The sequence below is a fragment of the Bacillus rossius genome, chromosome 3 (assembly GCF_032445375.1).
Source record: "Bacillus rossius redtenbacheri isolate Brsri chromosome 3, Brsri_v3, whole genome shotgun sequence".
Lineage (NCBI taxonomy): Eukaryota > Metazoa > Arthropoda > Insecta > Phasmatodea > Bacillidae > Bacillus > Bacillus rossius.
Window position 1 is genome coordinate 99,923,528 of NC_086332.1, and position 24,515 is coordinate 99,948,042.

General features: G+C 34.6%; 1 protein-coding gene across 5 annotated transcripts in view; it reads right to left on the reverse strand.

Annotated features, from left to right (window-relative positions):
• The window catches only part of LOC134531074 (TAR DNA-binding protein 43-like), a 76,209-nt gene that overhangs the window by 49,940 nt on the left and 1,754 nt on the right, over window positions 1-24,515 (reverse strand). For 3 of the 5 annotated variants that reach the window (XM_063366605.1, XM_063366606.1, XM_063366602.1), the window contains exons 2-4: window positions 13,701-13,856; window positions 2,321-2,540; window positions 1,577-1,746 (exon numbers count right to left, since the gene is read on the reverse strand). In XM_063366605.1, the coding sequence (XP_063222675.1) occupies window positions 1,577-1,746; window positions 2,321-2,540; window positions 13,701-13,805 (495 nt within the window). In that variant the 5' untranslated portion in view covers window positions 13,806-13,856. Of the gene's footprint in view, window positions 1-1,576; window positions 1,747-2,320; window positions 2,541-13,700; window positions 13,862-24,515 lie in introns of all 5 variants that reach the window. The other 2 variants (XM_063366607.1, XM_063366603.1) reach the window with 1 other exon arrangement.

Here is a 24,515-nt window from a genome sequence, read left to right on the forward strand (position 1 = left end):
ACAGCACTGGGGCGAAGATGGATGAAAACAACAAAAAGGCTTACAATTAATATTAACATAGCAATTTTAGGGATCGCCGCACTGCTTCTAAGCGCCCTCTTGTGGTAGTTCGTGGCGCGCAATTCAAACACACGACTACGTACATGGCGGTACAAATGCCGGGGAAGGGGAGAGGAATGTTGAGGAAACGGAGACTGACTAGGCTCATGGGGCGTAGCCCCGGCTGACGTCAAAATATAATAGAGTGTATATATACATAATATAGTAAAACATAACCTAATAATATATAATATAATAATAAAATTAATGTCATGTAATTCTCCCTGCAATTATCATGAACTTCAATTTCAGTGTTCCTCTTAAAGATTACAACCTTATCATCCTGTCTTATTTTACTAGCTTGAATGAAAGATTTCAATCCCTTTTCTCTCTCAACACTTGTCTGTCTAACAGTTTGTCACAAATTACATATTCCGAACGAGATATTATGCACACACATAACAACGCCACTGAAAGTTGAGAAAATATTGTAGCTATAACGATTCAACCACGACACATTGGTTATTCAGAGCTGACTAACCCACTACAAAAGCAGATGGGTTGCAAGATGCTCTAAAGGGCCTGGAGGTGAGAACCTTGGAGTAATGTGAGCAACAAAGGAATGAAAGGACAGCACCATTAGGGGGAAGGGACTGGGTTAACGCGTAGAGAGAGATGACAGGCAAATGCACTTTGACTCGGCTCACGGACATTCGGGAATAATGCACTGTCATTTTTAGGAGGGTGAATTTAATGTACTTTCACATGGTAAAAAAGGTTTTTGTTTATAACATGTAAATTTTTAAGTTGTTAGGGAGTAGCAGTGGGCGTTTTTCATGTTTTCGCAGTAGGACCAAAAAAATCACTGCTTTCAGTGGGCTAAAGCACCAAAACCACTCATCATAAAATCAAAGTCAACTAGAGAATTTAGTAGGAATTGTTGTCTACTTTAATTTTGTATTGAGAGGTCATCTTTGTAAAAAATATAGTTTTTGAGATATAAGCAAAAAACTGAAAAATTTGCAAACATTTTGAGGTTTTTTTGCATTTTTCATTACGAAGCCAACCTCTTACAAGACAGTAAATTGGAAATTCGGATTCAGCACAATATTGAGAAAAAAACTCCCGCTATTTTTTTTTATAAAACTGGCATTTTTGAACACTGATTGACTGCATTACAGACTTCGGAAATTTTTTAAAAATAAGCTCTTGTGGCTAGAAGAATGGCAGTTGTGATATGAATTGAAGATGCAGCTTAAACATCACACCACAAGTCGAGTGCAGCCGGATGGCAGTGTGATGAAAACTATGGCACCGCCAATGGAAAGCAGCTCTTTGACAAAAAAAGGTACCATATGATGGCCAAATTATAATTAAAAGTAATAAAAAAAATAATGGGAGAGAATGCTTATAAATTTTTATAATTTGGTAAAAGACAAAGCTGAACTTACGAAAAATAACACAAATTATGAGTATGCCAATGACAAACTGATAAATACTACATTTAAATTATTATTTTGAGTGCCAAATTGATTACCTTTGCCCTCACAACTTCTCCAAAAGTCTCAAAATATTCTCTCAGCTGCTTCTCAGATATCTTGTACGGCAGCCCAAGAACTATCAAGTCCGAACATGCCAGGTGGATCTCTATGCGCTTTGTTTTCGCTGATGAGTTATCCATGTCATCACTGGACTTGCGCTTGTTTTCTGATAAAGTTCCCACACAAATCAGAAATGAAAATGTCTATTCCAGACCACTTTCACTGAAAGTCAATACACAAAAGGCAAACAAAAAAGACAAACAAGTTCCCTTTCCTTGAGTCAAAATTAAAAGTTAAATATTTGAACTTTTTATGTTCAAGATTTAAGCCAAATATTTCATTTCAAAGTAGAAAAACAACTAATATTTAAGGCATGGTTTTAAGATTTCATTACAGAGAATGAATTTTTTAAAATTACAAGAATATTAAAGCAAACAGATGGAAAATAAGTTATGTATGTAATACCGTACAGAAAAATAAAAACCTAATTATATATTAAACATCAAGAGGACAAGAGTAATTATAAACTCACCAAATGGTGATAATCAGTGAACAAATATATACTGCAACTGTGTTGCATCAACAGATTCAACAGCCAAATTAAACAACCCATTTGAAATGTATGATTTAAAAAAGGAAAGTTTATAATAAATATATACTGTACCCTATATATTTTAAAAACGAACCAAAGACATTTTCAGTACACAGTAGCAATATTATAGGGAAAACTCATTGCATACCTTTAGGAAAAACACAGTAAAAAACTGAATCTCCCCATCCGTTTTCTGGAGGATAAAGTTTTCCATTGGTTAAACGAATACCCCTCATTGCATTTGTTTGTGGGTTACGATATCGTAAGCCACTTGTTCCAGGATACTGTGCTGCCAGCGTAGACAAAAGCAGCGTGTTGTCATTTTCTGTTGGCAACTCCATTGGCTCGTCACCTTCATCTTCGGCTACCTGAACACACACAGAAGCACAGTTACGCCCTGAACTGCAATAATTTATTTTTTAAACACACTATTTTACAGTCTCATGAATCAAGTATTTTAACCAGTATCCGAAACCTTTAACTCTCAAGCTGATGAGACAATTCCAGTGGTCTAAATATTATAAGCTGGGGCATTGTATATCAAATTAACCAATAAAATAATTATTTTAAACCTTGAGGTTTTCAATATGTATCATATTTGGTGATTATGTTCTACTCATCTGTATGACCAAAATTACAAAGGTGAAATTTTGTTGGATTTTCATTTTTGATATATAAATTTTTGAAAAATTAAAAAACCTCCAGTTTTAAATACATTTTGATATATTTAAAAGCATGTAACTTTAAAACCGTTTGTCCTAGAAAGCTCAAATTTCTACCATTCTCTTCAGAATTACAAGGGATTTAATTTGACATATAAATTGAGTGTACCAAATCACTTTATATTTTTACAAAACAACTAAAAAAATTTTTTTTTTATAAAACAAACAATTGGAAGTTTTAATTTTGATGAAAAAATATATAATTTATACCAAACTTCTTTAATAAGTGTGTACAAAGTTTCTTGATGGTATTCCAATGGTATCATATTGAAATGATTTTTTTATGAAAATTGATGTATGTGGAAATTCTGCTAATTCATAACTTGTTACATCATAAAAAACTTATCTAACCTTTTTATTTAAACATGTTTTAATAATTGATTCTCCATTATACCATAAAAATTTAAGTAAGAAAATATACTTCTAAATAGGGTGATAATAGTTTCTACGGTAAATATAACTGGACCTAACAGGAGTTACTCAAGCAGCGGCATGTTTCTTAGTGTGGTGGCTTAGAGCCAATATTTGGCAGAATCGTGACCTGCTGGATTAAAGCGTCAGAATTTGTACAGCTCATATATACACTTGGTACTACCAAACTATGGGGTGGTGCCCGATTTTTGGGTCCGCCATCTTGAAATACGACGCCATTTTGGTTTTCTCCCAAATTTTTCATCATTCGTTAAAAAACTGCTGAATATCGCCCTGTCAGATTTTTGGCAAACCATGTAGGCATATGTTTTATTAACAATTCAATTTGCTACAATTTGAGCCCAAGAACATCTTTGTAGGTTGAATATTTGGCGACAAATAAATTTTTTAACTTTAATTTAGTTTTAAAATTTTTGTCATTCATCCAAAAATAGCTGTATAGCACCCAAACTGTTGGGTTTATGGCAAAACGTGTAAACATGTGTTTTATTAACAATTATATTTGCTGCAATATGAGCCCACTACCATCTTTGTAGGTTGAATAGTTTGTGAGAAACAAATTTTCAAACTTTTATATTATTGTCAATTTTTTTACTTGCACCGAAAAATAACACCAACAGTTCATGGTACTAACAACTTATTAATTTTGATTAAATATTCAAAATTGATGTGTTTAATTGCTAATAATATTTAAAATTTTCAATCCTTTCTTAAAATTTTGCGCTAAACATTATGTAAGATACAAGTTTCTAATAAAAATGTCTAATATTTAATCTTTTTGGAATGGTCTTTTAAGAAACTTTATTTGCTTGTTTCAGATTTCTGATGATAGGAGAAAATGAGAAACATAATGGATTTGAACAAGTGTATTATTTGCCATAATGAAGGTGAAGACTTGTGGTCTCCATGTCATATATCGCCCGAAGAAGCAAGGAAAAGGTATGACGACTTTTTACAACTTGTAGCGGATTTTGAAGAACTCGAGTGTTCGCCAGATGAGTTTATAGAATGTGGTAATACCAATACTTTATTGGAAAACAGTGCCAAGTGGCACAAACAGTGCAGACTAATGTTTTCTCAGTCAAAACTCAACCGAACAAAAGAGCGACTGAAAAAAAAAAGTAAACATGAGTCGAATGATCATGGCCGAAATTCACACGTCAGTCAACGATGCTGCCATCGTCACAAAGAAAAAATAACGAAATGTGCATATTCTGTATGAAAAAAGGTGTTCTTCATAATTGTTCAATGTTAACTCTTGACAGGAGTGTGAGAAACATGGCTTGCTAACTATTATCACGAATCACTGGTGGAGATTTGATAGCCATAGAAGCAAAGTATCACAATACCGTATATACTCGTGTATAGCGCACCCTTTTTTCCCCTCAAGTAAAGGAAAAAAATAAGGATGCCGCTATACACGGAAAAAAAAAAAGTGTGAAGGTGGGAGGCGGGAGGAGTGGAAGTCGTTAACTGCCGGGTGACGTTTCTGGCCAGCCCCCACACATACGCACAAGCAACAAGGCCTCTCTTTCACACACACACGCGCGTGCGCACGCAAGCTCGCACATCATGGTCTCTTGTTTATTTTTAGACCTCCCCCCTTTTCTGATAGCCAGCTCAGAAGCTAGTAAAAAAAAAGAGAGAGAGAATGTTGTCGCCAGTTCCCCCCCCCCCCCCGCCCACTTTCTTCGCTTCCTCCATTCCTCGTCCCAGCAGCGACCGGTGAGTCATCTAGTTCTCCGCGCCAGCTTAGCAACTTAACGCGGCACGCCTCCCTCCCTCCCACGTACCAGTTGTGACGATACAGCGCTTCATTATCTTCTGTCTACACAGCAGAGTTTAAGTATTTTCCTGACGCATCACCACACATCAATTTAAATAATCAGGTACCACAAAATGTTAGTAAAATTTATTTATGGGAAAAAAAATTTCAATTTTTTTTTCCTTTGGAATTTGTTGCAAAAATCGTGGTGCGCACTATACACGAGGGTGCGCTATACACGAGTAAATACGGTAAATGTTTAACATCTTTCAAAAATCGCCACAGAAATATGGAGAGAAAAAGAAACTCTGTGTCGTCTGATAACAGTTATATTGACACAATGGCAGAATCCCGGGTGTTTGTGGAGCTTGTCCTTCATTTAGAATCATCTGTGGAAGAAGGCAATTATATTTTCAAACTCTCTGATTTACATATTTTATATGAAAATCGACTAAGGCTTATGGGCTTTCCGAAGAAAGTCAACAAATCAAGACTCAAGAAAAAGCTACTTGAACACTTTCTTGGTGACTGTCAAGAGCAATCTGATGGTAAAAACGTACTTCTGGTTTTCTATGAAGGTCTCCAAAAACTACTGAAAGATGCTAAGCTTTCACACGATTTTGACCAAGAAGCCCCATCAATGGCTCGGGTTTCCAAATTACTGCGAACAGAAATTTCTAATGCAGTCATTCCTATATTTGCAGGTTCTTTTGTGCCAAACTGTCAAGAGCACTCAATACCAGCAAACTTAAAAAATTTTGTATCGATGCTTCTATATGAGCCAAATATAAAAGAAGAGAGTATTAAAGTTAGCAAAACATGTCTTAACATATGTCAGTTGATAGTGTTCAATAGCAAGGTTAGGACACCAGCATCTACATAACATATGCGACATACAAAGTCTAAAGAACATCCTCTGCCATTATATTTAGGCCTTTATGTCCATGCTCACACAAGAAGCAAGGCACTGGTAACACAACTTTATGAATGTGGGATTAGTGTCAGCTACGACCGGGTGTTAGAAATTCAGGACTTGCTCACAACAGCTGCCTGCCAACGTTACAAGGATGATGACTTAGTGTGTCCCACTCAACTCCGTAAGGAACTATTTACAGTAGGTGCTCTGGACAATATTAACCATAACCCTTCTTCAACAACTTCTATAGGGTCTTTTCATGGAACCAGCATAAGTATGTTTCAGTTTCCAAGTGTTATGAACCCTGGCATACCAAGACCTAAGATTATTGTTCCAGTTGCTGAATGCCACACAAAGTCAACACTACCCGATAGCTACCGTATTGTTCCAGCTGTGGTTTGCCATACAGGAAGCCTAAAAGTACCAGACATGCCCATGCAGAATATGGAAGGCCAGTGTGGAAAGGCTATGAAAAAGGAACTACAGTGGATCAAAAATAGTATTCCCATCCTCCAGAAAGTAAAGATAGAAACTAATGATGTAGTGGCCTGGGGTGCTTATCATGCATCTCGTCAAACTGAGGCTAATGTTATACCTGGTATAACATCCCTTTTAACTTTATTCGAAGAAAAAGCTGCAAGCATACCCATGGTAAAACACGGCATGGATATTGTAAGAGCTATTACCGAAAGCTGCAATCCGAGCCAGGTTCCAGTCATTGCAGTCAATCAACCACTATTCGCCTTAGCTAAGTACGTTCAATGGCGTTGGCCAGAAATGTATGGAGAAGATAAGTATGTTGTAATGATGGGTGGGCTTCATATTGAGATGGCTATGTGGAGTATGGTTGGTGATCTGCTGCAGGATTCTGGATGGATAGAATTTCTTACTGAAGCCAAATTTGCATTATCCGGAATGGCCAATTCTTTCTCAACGACATCGCATCTTACAAGAACAAGACACGCACATCAAGTAACAGCTCTTTCCTTGGCAGTGCTTCAGGACAAAGCATTCAAATCTTTACCTGGACCACATGATGAGGCTTTTGTACAGTGGAAGAAATACATGATTGGAAGAAACCCTACATTTGAGTTCTGGAATCTGATTTTGGAACTAGAACTCAAAGTTTTGATGTTTGTACGTTCACACCCACAGAGAAACTTCCCTATTTATGTTGAAGTTATGGAACAATTAGTCCCTTGGTTTTTCATTTTAGATCACATAAATTATGCCCGTTGGCTTCCCATTCACATTAGAGTCCTCATAGATATTAAGAAACATGCCATTTTTTCTTCTTCAAATATCTTAAACCGTTTCAAAACTATGACTATGTTAAGTTCCCCAAAATCTGCCAAAAAAAGTAACCAACATATTTTGATTTCACCATAGCTTTTCTCCTAATTGAGCTAGAGAGATGGGAGTAGTGTCATTTTACTCAGTTTTAAATGCTCTTTATCTCAATGTACAATACAACATACTTTGTTATAAAAAGTGTTTTTGAGAAATCAAATTCAAAATTTTGATTTTCTCAAAAAGTCATTTTTGAAATTTTTTTAAAAAATTCTATAATTAGTTTATATTTTTAATGAGTGATTCTCAAAATTTCAAAGTGGGAGGCTAATGCGTTCATAGTTAAATAATAATTTTAAAAAACAGTGTTTTATGAAACTGTTGGCCTATCTTCTACAGATATACTTACTATATTACATTAATCATGAAATTAAAATTAAATTTTTAACACATCTTAGGCAAAATTTATTCATAACTTCATGATTTATGAAGTTTTTATGGCTTCTTCAGATGTTATTACATAAATCCTTCCTGTAGGAGTGGTGGGTACAACTTTACAAAGTACATCTGTCAGTGGTATCCACAATATGTCCTGTTTTCTTGGATATGAAAATGATTATGGACCAGCAGGATGCAGAAATGTCACTTTTGGTTCTTCTTCTTCTTCATTCTTATCCAACACACATGCCAGACACCACTTTTGATCATATACAGCGGTTATATCCACTAACTTCTGACATTTACAGTTTTTCAGGGCATTTTTGGATGGTCACTGTTTCCTCTGTTGTATCTTCTGAGAATATTTTTACACATAATTTTGATACACTTGAATTTACAGGCATATAAGCATGATATTGCTGTGTTCCCTTAATAGTTACTGCTTGGCTGAAACTGTTATTCGGAAATTTCTCAGACACAACATACTCCTCTTGTGTGAAGAAGGTGAAATTAATTTGTAACGTTGCAAGACCCTTGCCCTCCTAGCTAAATATTTTTCTTTTAAACTTCTTTTTTGTATATGTAAGTATTAATAAGTCAATGTTTTTTGAGTGGTGTATATGTTATGAAACAGTATAATCAGACGTTATGGACATTAATATATGTTATTTGCACTTGCTATGTGTTTTAAGAATGTACCTTGTATTTTAACAAACATTTTCAATCATTACTATTTTTAATGTAATTATTCACAAATAAGTCGCTGTACTAGATTTTTGTCTGTTTTGGCCTACTTTTTCAGGTTTTTCTAAATAAGTTTAATTTTGTAAAGTAATTTATATTGTGATTGCTGGTACATAAGGTTCTAGAACAATGGATTTGGTGTGGAATGTATTAGAGAGAGGCATAAGAGGCCTGTAAGTGCGAGGGAGAACGAAACAGTGATTCCCCTCAGAGATAGATAAAGACGGGAATTCCCTCACTGCGTGGGAACTGAGTGATAACTGCTGTCTCACGGTGTGGGAGAGAGAACGAGAATGGGAAGTCCATGTTTCTATGTACGAAAATCGTTTTCATTGTATCTTTGCTGTGTTCCTATTGGCTTGTGATGTATAGTTTGAATGAAGCGTGCGTGTGATTGGTCGGTGAGGTCATGTGACTTCTCCTCCCTGCGTGGAGGAGACGGTGTCATGAGTTCACCAGTCGTGCGTCGACCGCTGCACCAGTAGGTCGCGTTCGGTGGCTTCTCGTCAAAAATGAAGTAAATTGCGGGACAGATAATTTAACGTTGGTGGTCAGAGCCATGCCGAGTATTAAGTTAACCTAATATTTTTTTTATCACTGATTGAAACTTTGTCATCATGAATTCGACAAGTGTTTTTCTGGAATGTATACACAGAAACAGTGTTATGCTCCAAACATGGTGAAATTACAGCAAAACTTAAATGCTTAAGTTTATTATTCTCTCTGTAATAAATCACAAATGGGTGTATTGTCACATGATCACTTGCCCAGTGGAAACTTTGAGCTTTGTCCTGAATGACAATATTATAGTTTTCAGAGAAATCTAGGTTTACTAAAAACTTGACTCTTTAATATTTTCTTTTTTGTCATTAATGAATGATGACTGCTGCTTTCAAATAAAATCATGCTTTTTTTAAAATGGTCAGTTTGTCACAGAAAATATTTATAAAATCCTTATTAGATTTCTGTAAAGTTTTGAGACTGCAATGATCAGCAGACACCCACTGATGATAAGTGACATTTTCTATAAGAATTTTCTTTACAAGCCTCTTCAATGATTTTGCGAATTGGGGCAACACCTGGGCATTCTGTACATTCCCTTGTATAACAATTAATGTTTGGTGGATTACAGAGAATTTTTGTTAAACAGTGTTTATAAGTATTTAGTTGTCCATTTGTCAAAGCTCCTAATTTTGTATTTTCTATCATTAACTTCTAGTTCTGGTGGATTGTGCATACACAGACTGAATGTGTACCACTTTGGCCTGCCAGTATGCAATGTTTTAGTCTCAGCTCGGCAAATTTTGAAATACCTATTATATCTGAGAATCTTTCCTTAAACAATAAGTAAGCGTCCTTCAGATTACACAATATTAGTCATTTTGACATTTTTGTTTTAATTCCATTCAAATTGACTACAGTCAAAAAGTCCTTAATACCGGGCATTATTCTGCTTATATCATCACTTTCATAAAATGACTTAACTGTATCGACAATAGCTTTTTAAAGAGCCTTTCCAGGGTTTGGGTTAGGGCTTTCTAAAATACTTTTTTTTTTTTTTGCCTATCTCACCATTTAATTTGGTGCATTAAATTCCCGCATTATTTTTCTAATGCCCCATTTCTTTGGGAGATACATAAGTATCATTAACTTCTTAACTCTATTTGTTGATGTAAAAAACTTTTCTTTGTGGTTTTGTAAAACTGACTCATCTGGATTCTCATCATCAGCTGCTGAAAAGAGTTTACGCTTCAATGCAGAGTTTATCTTTTTTACTTTCTCTGTAGAATAATGCTTAGAGTGAATTTTCTTGCCATTAATAGGAGACTCTTCTAGTTCAACTATATAAGTATTCAGTAGTTTAATTACAATTATTGTATCTAAATGTGGGTGAGAACTGTATTGTAATGGGTCATGTGGCTGAGAAGTGTATTCCTCACTAGTTTCGAAATTTCCAATTTCTTTCCTGCAAAAATCACAAATTTTTTCTTTAGGTATTTCAGGATATAAACTTAACATCCAAGATGTTACATTTCTCAGTCTCTTTTTATCCCTAATTGTGTGATTAGTTTTTTTAGCAGGTTAAAACAATGTAATGTAATGAATATGTTTTTGCTTTCTGTTGTCTGTTTTTAACAATTTTTTTAACTTTAGAAAAATACCATTTCACTACCATTATATAAGTCTAGATTATTGTATTTTCATTGTTTTTATCAAAGAGCTTCAATAAATGTTTATCATGTAGTACTTACAAAAATATTCTTGTAAACACTCACTCAATATAAAAATACTTTTAAGGAATTAATAGAACTTATATTTTAACTTATTTGAGCACAAAAGATTATTAACTTTTAAACACCTACATTAGGTACTGACATCCTACTCATACCAACTGCAGATGCAGACTAAACAATATAACACAGACACAGGAGATAACTGAGAGTGAGTCTGTCTCAACTTGACTGTGAGGCTCTTGTCAGCTCATGAAACCATCAACAGACCTACCCACTATTAGTCACCTTTCATGTCACAACTTGAAGAATCATCTAGAACAGACTCTGCAGATTGTTATTTATGAGTGTCTCCTTACAATATCAAATAAAATGCATTACAAAGTAAGTTATAAAAAATATTTCGAACTTAACTAAAAAAAAATATTTTTTAATAATTAAATTGTCGTCTTAGAGGCAACCCTCCTAAGTACACAATTAATAATGGTAAAAATCACCATCGTAAATAAATTTAGTAAAGTTAGGGTACATAGTATTAAAATAAAACAAAAACCTTAAAAAACACCCTTTTTATAATTTATTATTTAACTATGAACCTAATATAGCTTCCCCCGTTGAAATTTTGAGAATCATTTAACAAAAGTATAAACTATTTATAGGAATTTTTTAAAAATTGTTCAAAATTTTTAATTTGATTTCTCAAAAACACTTTTTATAACAAGTATGTTGTGTTGTACATCGAACGAAAGAGCATTTAAAACTAAGTAAAATGACACCACTCCCATCTCTCTAGCTCAATTAGGAGAAAAGCTATGGTGATCTCAAAATATGTCGGTTACTTTTTTTGGCGGCTTGAGGGAAACTTTACATAGCCGTAATTTTGAAACCGTTTGACATATTTGAAAAAAAGAAATGGCATTTATCTTAATCCCTACGAGGAAAACCTTCATACCAAATTTCATCAAATTCTGAGGTGGTCAGGTTTATACCATGTGTTGATTTGATATGGAATGACCCATGAGTAGGCAAATGCCCGGAAAAAAAAGATTATGTCTCCATAGGTAAGGACACTGAAAATAAGCCAATTCATGTTCAAAAAAGGTTGATTTTGGGAAATTTGCATGAAATTTACAATATTTTCAAATCAAAATTCCATTATTGAGTATAACTGACTACAGGTCATTACTTGGCAACAGACAGACTTTCTGATCCACAGCCCACAGAAACCTGTAGTTCTTCTGAAGGGTGGTTAAGTCCTACACTGCTAGTCCTACACTGAAGCAGTGACAAAATTATTACGTGGTTAAAACAAAACAAAAAAAATCCAACTGCCAACCATGGAGTTTTGCCACATTTCCAACATGCAAAACTATAATTCATTGAGTGAATACATTTCTATTTTCAATATAAAAAAGTTTTCAATAAAGTACTCACGCAAGGTAAATAAAACACCCATAATTGGAATACATAAATTATTACACACACATTGCTTAATGAATTTCTTAACCTAAGTGTTAACAGATTAACTATAGATAACTATATTAATTTTATACAAAAATATAACGGGGTTTCCTTCCTAAAAATGCAGTTGACAATCTGATTCTGGACCTGCCAACTGAGAATAATCTCTGCAGAAGTTCTGTGAGCACCACATACTATACTGAAACATCTGAGAGAGGCTATACTGGACCACACATCAGTCCTTGTTATCAGGTAAAAGTTCTTGGGGTAGTTTTGTGAATTTTTTTGAGACATTAATAAATTATCAACTAGTTTCTTGATTTAGGTAAGTAGATTGTAATTACCAAATATTCATTAATTTAAAACGTTTTTGATGGGTGTGTAACAGTTGGCGCAAATAAATGCCAGCATTGTCTTAATAAGTTACTTATCCCACAAAGGATAACAAGATAATGATGTCTATTTAGTACTACAAGACAAAGCTAACAAAAAATTTCATACTTTGTTACCACTCACCACCTCCGGCTAGCTCAAAATTAGGTGATGAGTGAACATACAGGTTGGTAGCAGGTCACAAAGTAATTCATATGCAATGTTTGATAGATTGCTTGTTGTTTTTTATTCACTTAAAATCAAAATATCACAGTCAACCGAACAAACAAAAAAAAATGTAAATGTACATATAGAAAAGCGAAAACACGGAGCCATCGCCTGACCACGGCCTGCTCGGCCCGGTGTTCGAACAATGACTAACTATAAAACCTTCCTTCCCTTTGTGCAGGCAGTATCCTGAGCTCGCTGACGTAATTCTCAGCCAATCACAGCGCATGGCAACAGAAACGTCCACAAAATTCTGAAATCTGTTCCCACGACCCAGCAATTTTGTCTCTCTCTCATATTCCTGTGACCGTGACTCAAACGCCCAGCGTATGAAACAAAGCTTCGGTCGTGGAAATAACGAAGGAGAATTACATCAGCACGCCTTCCCACACAAAGAAGCCAGCAAAAAAAAAAAAAAAAAAAAAAAAAAACTTGAAAAATAAACTTATGAACTAGAGAAACAAAAGCATTAAACCAGGTGAATTACATTTACAATATATGACATGGTCAGTTCAAAATTACTTCTATAAGGAAAAACTTTACCTCACTTGATAACCTAACCTGAAGTATGACAACAATCTATAGCAAATAATTATTACTTGACTGTCATGGGGAAGGCTGTAATCTGGGTTGTTACAACTTAGTATACGTAGGCCTACAGCAAAACTGAAGAGTGTGCGCACATAAATAAAACATTATACTCTATATGTAATGAAACAGCAATTCAGGTGAAACACAATGCAAAAAAAAAATGGAACATCTAGTTCAAATGTTGATTATCTCACCTACTGTAGAGAAGTTGAAAGATAAAACGGCCCTGAGTCGCACACCCATGCACAGAGGCTTAAACAACCAAATCAAACTGTACAGATATGGTTGCCATGAATTTGAGTTGTGCCAATATCAAACAAAGAAATTTAGTATCTTACCAAAACTTGTTCCTGTGAGGAATGGGACTTCACCTCACTTAATGAATCACTGCAGCTGTAGGCAGAGGCATCTGCCTCCAAGCTAGTGTTTCCACTCTCCTTCATTCTGAAGTTCTCTGTTTCAGCTAGTGGCTAGCAATCACAATTTTCTTCTCTCTAAACTCGAGGAGGAAAGAGCAGTTTAGCATGAACTACCTTTGATCATCTTCAATGCCAACTATGTCTTTACAATCTGAACATTTTCAGGTATTGCACAACCACATTTCCAGGGGTGGTATGGATGCAATTACTGCAGAAATTGATTACACAGCTTTGAAAACAAAAGCCAACAAAAAATATATTACAATGACTTAAAACAAAACTTAGTAATGCAAACACTGGCTAGCAAGACATAACTTAGTAAAAAAAAATTCCATCAGTAGCCTAATAGCATGGTTTAGCTGCTCCATTGAAAAAAAAAATTCATTAACAAACAAAATAATTTTGTTTCCTGACTCTACAATGAATAGGTTATTAATTTGCTATCGTGCACTATCATATAAAATGTATATTTTTACCTGTATATTTTTAATTTTTATTTGTAGGGGAGAGTGGGGCTAGTGTGGAAATGGGGCTATTGTGGACAGTGGATATTTCTCTACTTTCTCTTTGGATAATTGGAAGGGAAATTTTTATATAGTTGCTAACCATATTGTTGTTGTAAATCTATGGAGAAAGTTTGTTTGGTTCCAAATGTGTTTTCAGTTTGTGTTTTGAGGCTTAAAAAGTAAAATCTGGATAACTAAAGTTACCTCTGTTTTCAGTATCAACTTTAAGCAATGTTTATGTGATTGAAATATTAAAATAAGGTATGTTTATTAACATTTATTTTTTCGTACTGCCATATTTGTTTGTTTTATTTTTTTTTTCACTTAACCTTGCAAGTGTCTAAAGTGAGCATGCGGGGCTAAAGTGGACAGACTTCATGGGGCCACAGTGGACATGTCCACTCTAACCCCAGATTGTACTTTTACTACAGATCCCAATTATTTTCATTTCAGGATGGTTCAAACATATAAAAGAAAGAGTGAAAGATGTAACATCTCGGAGGAAGCTGTGAAAATAGCAATAATTGATGTTATAAAGTATAACAAAAGTGTCAGAGAAGCAGCTACAAATCATGGTCTCTCTAAATCTATGCTGCACAAACGTATTCAACAGTTCAAGAAAAAAAAGACAGATAATGCATGTGCTAGTGATTCGGGAAATTCCAGTGAAGAGGATATCATCAAACTAAGTCTAAAAGTTTCAGGAAGAAATAAATTTAAGGGACAGCAAATATTTACAGATGAAGAGGAAAGAATGTTGTGTGAATATTTTATCAAAGCTTCAGAAATTCATTACGGACTGACATACATGCAAGCAAGAAAGTTAGCATTTGAATACTGTGTAAAACTTGGAAAACCCATGCCAGAAAGCTGGGTAACAAATGGAACTGCTGGAACAGATTGGATGCTAAGTTTCATGAAAAGAAATCCCAATGTAAGTTTGCGCAGACCAGAAAATACTAGTTTAGCTAGGGCTTTGTCAATCAATATGACAAATGTGAAAACTTTTTATGATAACTATGGTAATGTTTTGGAGCGTTACAACTTTGATCCTGACCGAATTTTAAATTTGTATGAGACTGGAGTTACAACTGTATTGCCTTCTCCCAAAGTAATCGCACCAACAGGCAAGAAACAAGTTGGTCAAATAGTGTCAAGAGAGAGAGGAGAATTAGTAACAATGTGTGGCATTATCAAAGCAACTGGTAATACCATCCCTCCAGTGTTCGTATTTCCTCGTGTGAAATATCAAGAAAACTTTTTGATTGGTGCTCCAGCAGGCAGCTTAGGTTTAGCTACAAAATCTGGATGGATGACGGCTGAATTATTTCCTTCTGTTTTACAGCACATCCAAAAGCACACACAGTGTTCAAAGGAGAATCCAGTTCTCATACTTCTTGACAACCATTCAAGTCACATTACAATAGAAGCTGTGGACTATGCAAGAGACAATGGCATTGTTATACTTTCTTTTCCACCACATTGTTCTCACCGCCTACAACCGTTGGATGTCTCTGTATTTGGTCCATTCAAGGCTGCACTTAAAGTTGCTTTCAGTGACTGGTTGAGAACAAACCCTGGAAAACAGATATTGATTTACAATATTCCTACACTGGCTGCTTCCGCATTTGTTAACTCCTTCATACCAAAGAACATAATTTCTGGTTTTGCAAAACCAGGTATTTATCCGTTTAACAGGTTAGTTTTTACGGATGATGATTTTCTTTGTAATTATGTTTGCGACAGGTCTAATCCAACAACAAAACCTAGTGGACCACTTAAAAATCCAGAGTCTCCAACACCATCCACTAGCCAACAAATAAATCAGAGTACTCCAGCTTCTTCCACACTTCATGACACTGTGAGAACAATGGAAGAACCAGTAACTCCTGAGGATGTTAGACCATTGCCTAAAGTCACCACATCAGGAAATGGTACAAAAAGGAAACGAGAACAAATGAAATCCTGCATCTACACGGACACTCCAGAAAAGAGGAAGCTAGAAGAAAAAGCTGTGTTCAAGAAGGCAACAAGGAAAACCAAAACAGTTGAGGATATGGGGAACCAAAGTTCAAAACATTTAAAACGACAGCTGTTTAAGAAAGTTGTACGTGAAGATTCTTCGAGCTATGAGACCGACGAAGCTTTTGAACTTTCTTCAGGTGATGAATTCAGCGAATCGTCAGAACTCCCTCAACCAGCAAAATTGTGTGATAGTGATATTATTACTGTTAATGATTTTGTTTTGGTCCAGTTTGAAGCAAAAAACAAGATACTTTGTTATGCAGCTCTAGTGACTGAAATGTTTGATACTAATGAGTATTGTGTAAAGTATTTAAGAATGAAACGAGAAAGATTTACATTTCCTGCAGTTGAGGATATTGCTGCCATAGAAAGAAAAGATATAGTTTGTAAATTGCCGACTCCAAAGGTTACAGCGGGAACAAAACGTACAGCTGGATATATGTGGTTTGAGGTTGATCTATCTACCTATAATGTGCTATGAAATGCTGATTTCTTTTTACGATTTTGATCAGTATTACTATTATAAATGTCAAAATTACTTAAAACATTTAAGTAGCTACTGCAATTTATAATTTTAAATAAAATTTATGCTGTGTCCACACTGACCCCTAAGAGTGTCCACACTAACCCCAACCAGGGGTTAAAGTGGACAAAATTTCTCTTAATATTTTAGTTGGTATGTATTTTTTTAATATAGGGATAGGTGTTTTGCATTAATTTTATATTAAAGTAGACAGGTTACAGATCACACAGGAATATTTTCAGAATTTACTATCAAATATGTCACCTGATCCATATTAAATAAAAGAAAAGTGTCCACACTAGCCCCACTCTCCCCTACATATTGTAGGAAGTCAGCAATTATAGGTATACCCTGTGGTAAACAAATAAGTGCAGATTGCCTTTCACTTCATTTTCATTTCAATTCTACTATTTCATACTGACTTGTTTAATGCAAACATTGTAAGAACTTATTTATAATTTCTTTATTTATTGGTTTTAATTTAAATCCTCTGTTACATAATTCAAGGTCATTTGGGAATGTTTGACATGATAAAATGTGATTCAAATATAAACTTCAGTGTTTTTTTAATCTATAATCACACGAGTCTTTCAGATAATGTAGGAGCTGTTAAGTGGTCTTGCTTTTGTTTTTGAATACAGAAGTTATAATGGTGCATCTTATACTGAATTCCCATCAACGTAACATTGTTAATTTGTGCCAAATATTGCACAATTATTTATATATTTCATTAGATTCATGGAAGGGCTTTATTTTTTCCAACAAATTAACATGTGCACATGCCATAAGGATCTACTAATTGTGAAGAATGCAAGTGTTTGGTGTTTCTTTTAATTTTTTCCCCTTCAATTCTCTATTCCTTTAATGCACATTATTGTAGTTTTTCGTGATTATTCCAACAATACAAAGTTTTTGCAGAACTAGGTCCTCATTTTAATGAAGTTAAAAGACAGGCAGGGTCTAGTCTGCCACGATAAAAAATGTTAAGTAATTGTTGATGGGAAAATGGCTATAATAGAGTCATTCTGTAATAAATCAACTGGATATGAAACATTTGGTCGCTGCTTGATTTTTTAACAATTAAAATATACATTTAAATATGTGGTGTTTACTTTTAAGAGTATATAATAAAACTTATTTATACAATTTTTAGAAACATTTTACCTGCAGGAGGTGTCTGAAAATGACGTAAAAGTTTTTGTTTTCCGTAATATCTCAATACCTATTGCTCTGTTAAAATAAAAAGTTTATTAAGAAGCAGTTTAACTTTATTCTAATATGTTTTATTATGTGAAACTAGATGAAGAACCCGGTGTTTCCCAGGCTTACTACATTGTGAAGAAACTTCTCTTAGTCAAATAAAGATTTACAAATATAACAATGCAACAGCCATTGCCATGTAGACAAAGAAAGCATCATAGTTAAATATTGTAGAACTTATTGTTGAAAAACACAAAATTTTAATTTTTAATCCCCTACCATTCCCCTTAGGAGCTGATTTTCATAAAATCCGTTCTTAGTCTATGTCGGTCTTACAGTTCCAGAGAATTAATTACGAGTGTGTCAGTAAGTAAGACGTATTTCGCTTTTTTATTATCATTATATATATATATATATATATATATATATATATATATATATATATATATATATATATATATATATATATATATATATATATATATATATGAAAGCCAGATTGTTGTAAGCGCCACAAACCAAATTTTTCAGGAGCGACAAAAAACCTATATTTTGTATATTTAGGAAGCCACAGCGATGAAGTTTATTCCTTAATCATTAATTTCATCATACAACACTGCCATATGTTTAAAAGAGTAAAAAAATGTGTTAATCATATTTATTTGGCTCTTACAACATTTTGGTGGTCACTTAAGACATGAGAATGTCTCTTACAACACGCACTAATAATTCTTACCCATTCATTATAGGTAAGGCACTTGCAACATTTTACCAAGTCACATTTTCAAAATTGTGGCTGATGTCACATTTTGTTTCATAAATATAAGAAAAAAACAATTAATTTTTCACTTTAATTGTATCATTATTTTAAAATGTTTTAAAGTGATATTGCAAAACTGCTGGTGAAAATGAGTGCATTTAGGACCAGCACTAGGGCAAGAAAGTATAAACAACACTGTCTTTCTTGACATCACCACTTGTGTAGTTAAAGTTTAGGTTTTGATATTCCCTACTTTTACTTCATGTCTAGGTAAAGTTTTTAACACTGTAGGTAAAAATGTATTTTAAAAAATTACACTGAAGCAAATAAAAGTCACAGTAGAAGGTTTCTGGTATCATGTCATGTGGTTCACAAGTCGTATTTATCTTCGTCATCAGTTTCTGGCAATCTTTCCACTCCATTTCCCTTGAGGTAATTGCTGATACTCATGATGAAACCTTGCAGGTATTACTCCTTTTGTACAAAGATTACACAGGTCCCTATGTTTTGTTTGCGTCACTGGTAGTCGTATTTGGTACAGTGCCTCTTCTGACAAGTGCACATTTCGGTTTGAGGGTCTTCTAACAAACGCTAATGCAGTTGGTTCTTCATTATCACTGTTATAGGTATACCTGAGCATTACTTCACGTTCCCCTTTTTGAAACATGCAACTTTTCATGGCACTGAAGTGTACTTTCGAACCATCACTAGAACATGTTAAGTTATGTGGGAAAACCTTACTTGTTACCACTTTCCAATCAACAAAATCATGGTGCTTCATTACTTCGGTGTTGTATGGTTTTGGATTCACACGAGAGTTGGCAATCATTGTTGGCCACTCAGATGGAGCCCAAATGTGTCTCTTCTTCGTGAAGTTCTCGATTGTGGCATGCATAGAATCCACTGGCATGTATGTATGCCCAGGAAGTAGGTATGTTATTCTAATGGATTCTATATTTTGTGATGTTTGCAAGAAAACATAAAGCATAGATAACATGTGCTTATTCTTATTCTGCCCTGAGCAGCTGTCGCAAAACAAATCAATTTCTTTGATATGACCCTTGCTGTCAACCATAGACAGATATCTATCTATGCACGATGGTACATATTTCATTCGCTCCTCTCTGCCCATCCGTTTCACCCCATACATAACAAAATCCTTCTATGGTGTGGCTTTCATAGAGTGTCAGGTTATATACTGAATATTTCCGTGAATAATACAGCAACATACTCTCTCCTTTAGGTGTGTTCAGTACCTTTTGTAAATCAAACGACGTGCACAAGTATGTGGGCTCTATCGCTGCTCTCTTTTGAGCAGAGTCAAAAGTGGTTTTCGCAGACTCCTTCAACTGCAAGTGTTCAGAAAATTGAATACTTTCTTCTTGAGACAGATTATTCATACCTTTGAGTTTATTCTTTTCACATAACATGCACTTGTCTTTTTTGGGCACATGAAATCCAATATTAAACTCTTTGTTTAAGATGTTACGAAAAACCCGCTCTTTTACACAGAGTTCCTTGCCAACTTCAGATTTGTACACTCTGTACAAATTAGAGAGGTTTCTTAATTCTGATGGAAGATATCGTCTTGATGAGTCACGACGACAGTAATGCGACTGCACTGCAGGTAATTTTTTTATAAACATTATGGCAGCTGTTCTTTTTTCATGAGATGACTTGTTGGCAGGAGCATGTCTCCCACGGTTATCTCTCTTTGCTGTATTAATGTTTGTGCAGTTTTGCTTTGTGTAAGATAACATGCGGTGAGAAATGTCTAAAGTTTTCAGAAGGAATTGTAGACATACCTTTTTTTTTACTTCGTTCATTGTTATGAAATACATACATGTCTTTGTCCATTTACTGTCTCCTGGTACTCTCTTCCTTTTCACAATGCCATCTTCTACACATGACAGTAACCAGTTATTTCTTTCTTCGTAAGTTTTAATTTCCCAATAACTTTGAAATAGTTCAAGACGTTCAGCTTCCGAGATACAAAAGTATTTGTTCTTGCATTTTCCTTCTACACATGGATTAGGCTTCAACTTCTTTTTCTTCCCTTTCCTGACCTCCAGCTTCCTATTTTCTTTTTTTGATCTTCCTCGTTTCTTTCTTAATCCACCATCTCCGACACTGCTTTCGGCAAATTCATTTGTGCCTGCTTGTGTATCATTGTCTCTTCCACACTCGAAAGGTTGATGGCTTTCACCAAAACCATTGGTACTTGCGAAAACTTCTGTTTGTACATCACTGTTATGTCCACACTTAGAATGTTTGTCTGTTTCACCAATAACATCAGTATCTAATAAAATTTCTGTTTGTACATCACAGTCAAGTCCATACTTGGTATGTTAGCCTGTTTCATAAACAACATCAGTACTTGGTAACATTTTTGCTTGTTTGTCACTGTCACATTCACACTCACAATGATTGGTGATTCTAACACAATCTTTCCGATGTGCACCACAAGGTTGTTGCAATTCTGTGAAACATGATGCAACTGCTGCTTCACTAGATTCTATAGGTGTGTCAATCAAACTATGTTCATGTTGTAGTTTGGGTTGCTCAGAACTACAATTCACCCTGAATATGTCTTCCCAAGAAAATATTTCATTACTGGTGTTCACAATCACAATTTCAGAATCAATGTTTGGGATGGCATTCTCTGCTGCTATTTGTATAACTTCTGTAGTATTATTTGTAGTTTCATCGAAATATGATGTCAACACTTCAGGGTTGGTTCGAGAACTACAGGAATGAAGATCACTTTGTAGTTCCACTGTAGTTAATGTATCTGTAGATAAAGACTGACAACAATTTTCAATATCTTGGTGCAAACACTCTGTGATCATGTGAACATTATTTTCATAGATATGCCCTGTTGTTTCACTAATAACCCTATCTTTCGAAAGATGAAATGTAGCACAAATGGTACTATCCACTAGCGAGGATTCTTTGTAATCATTAGGAATCCTATTTTGATCCCTCAGCAGTGCACAGTTAACATTTCTTCCTTCATCTAGTGCTGTATTATTAGTCAGGGCTAACTCCAATATTCTCCTAGCCCGCTCAGACATTATTTACTTACGTAAACAACCTAACTGCACAATGAAGCTACCATTACACAACTTTTGGCAGTCCCGGAATGGTACATGAAAAAATTTAACTAATTGCTGAAATATATTTTCCAATTTACGTATGCATTATAAACGCTGAATATAGCCGATTAATTGTTAACAAGCCTCAAACCCAGTCAAAAAAACAGAAATCCTAAACGAATATTTAGCTCACCTTGTTACTTACAACAATCTGTATTTCATGTTTTTTTCCGCCAATAGGCACTTACAACAATTTGCCATACACTTCTAAAAACATACAACATTCTGCCTTACAAGATACCTATACAACTGTTGGTGAATACAACAATCTTTTTTTTGGAATAGAAAAAGAATTTTCCATAGAAAACATACAACATTCTGCTGGGATGTGCATTCAAGTGTGTGTCATCGAACAAGCACAAAAACACAAAATAGCTCAAAGTGGCGCTTACAACAATCTGGCTTTCAACCATCGATATATATATATATATTTATTTATTTATTTATTTATTTATTTATTTATATGAGAGAGATAATTTTTTTCTTGTCATCCTCGCACAGTTCAGCATTGGTTTACGATTTGCAAATAGCCATAGGCGTGCCTACAGGGGGGGCCAGGTGGGCCATGGCCCCCCCCTAATGTAATCACTCAGATCGGCATTTTCTCTAATGCGTTCGTTAATAATCGTATATTCCTGGCACTGTGACACTCAAACTGTTTTTCAGTGTTGCAGCGTGCTAATTAACAATATTTTTAAACATTTGGAAATACAGCCGCCTTAGTTTATTTAAAACACGAGGTCCCTTAAAATGGCCAAGCAAAAAAAAATATTTTAAGAGGTTTGTTAAAGTTCTGTTGTCTGAATTGCTGTGTTTGTATTCACTAAAAAGAAGTTCATTTCAAGGTAGATCTGGACCAAGCTATTGGAAATTCGAGGGGAAAAAATGTGTAAGTACACTTTAAACATTGTCTATGGAAAAAAAAAAAAAATTTCAGGATTGTTAAAATTATACGGATATAAATATTAACTAGTAAACATATCTCGTTGATACTGCACAAAAATATCAAGTCAATGAGTGAATGTATTTAGGCTATTTAACATTCTAAATTCAGCTTCTGATTTAAAAATTTAGCAGGGCCCCCCCTAATGGAAATGTCTGGGCACACCTATGCAAATAGCCTATGAATTTTAAATTTAGATGATGCAAACAATGAAATGTACATTTATTTACAAACAATAGGTACTCATAAAATGCTCATTTTTGTTCAGATCAATAATATATAAAATGGTAATTTGACAAAGAACGTATTTAAATGCATGAATATTTGGAGAAGGCTGAAATTCATAAATTAATTTTTCCTAGCCAAGAAGTCAAACATATACCTAAATAAAAATATACCAAAAGAAAATTCGTTAAGTTTTTAATATCCAAAACACATAGCGAAAACAGTAAATTTGTATACTGTTTTATATAAGAGATTAGCCTGATCACTTGTGCTTTCTATAGTGATGTAAATTTATATTGTGCTTTAATAGCATAGCCAAGATAATTATGTACCTGATCCTGTTGTTGCCACCCTACTGATTACTTGATAATACATAATCCTGTGGTTCTCCAGAGATCGTTAGGAATACATTAGCGATGGACAGGGATGTTTAATGTGAGCACATTACCATTTTCCATCCTAATTGGGCACAATAAGGGTGGAAAACAATCTTGACCTTGGCCATAACATGACATTAATTATTCCTGTCTTTTAAAATGACAGCCTTGCCTTTACTATGCTGTATTCCAAAGGATCTCTGGAGAACCAGAAGATCACGTTGCAGCTAGTATCAAGTAAACAGTAGAGCGGTGACCACAATCAGGCTAATCTCTGGTGGAAAACTGGGTAAATATATATTGTACGGATTAGCGCCAAAAAAAATCGTACAAATATGAAATAACTTTCATTATATGCTCTTTTACGTCCTCTTTTCAAAACCGCCTGCGGAGATTAAAAATTCCAATTACTTTTGGAGATATCGCTGTTCTTATTTTGCAATACAAGCCCTATGTAATCATTCAACAGACGCCATTTTATATTTTGCCGTGTGTGCGTGAATGCCTAAATAACAGAAATTTTCCATTAGGTAAGGTTAGTTACATGATAAATACTTCAAAATAAACGGAAATTAAAAATAATATCAATTAATTTTACTTGTATAGTTTTAAGTATTTATAATGTAACTGACCTAACCTAACAAAACGGGACAAAGGTAGATTAGGTCAGGTCAGCTACAGTATAAATACTTTGAAACTGAACGGACATTAAAAATAATAAAAATTAATTTTAATGGTTGTTTAGTTTTAAAGTATTTATAATGTAGCTGACCTGACCTAACAAACAGGGAAAAAGGATGAACAGTAGGAACTCACGTAATTTTCTTTTTACGTGATGTAGTCGTTCAACTACGTCGCGAAAAAAAAAAAATCATACTTGTAAACAAGCAACAATGGTGAACGCGGGAAGCCTACGATTCACTCATCCTTCTGGACATACCCGAATACTCACGTTGGCAAGCCTTCTTTCAACAGACGAGACGCAAACGCCCGATCATGCATCTTCGGTTTTTTTTTTGT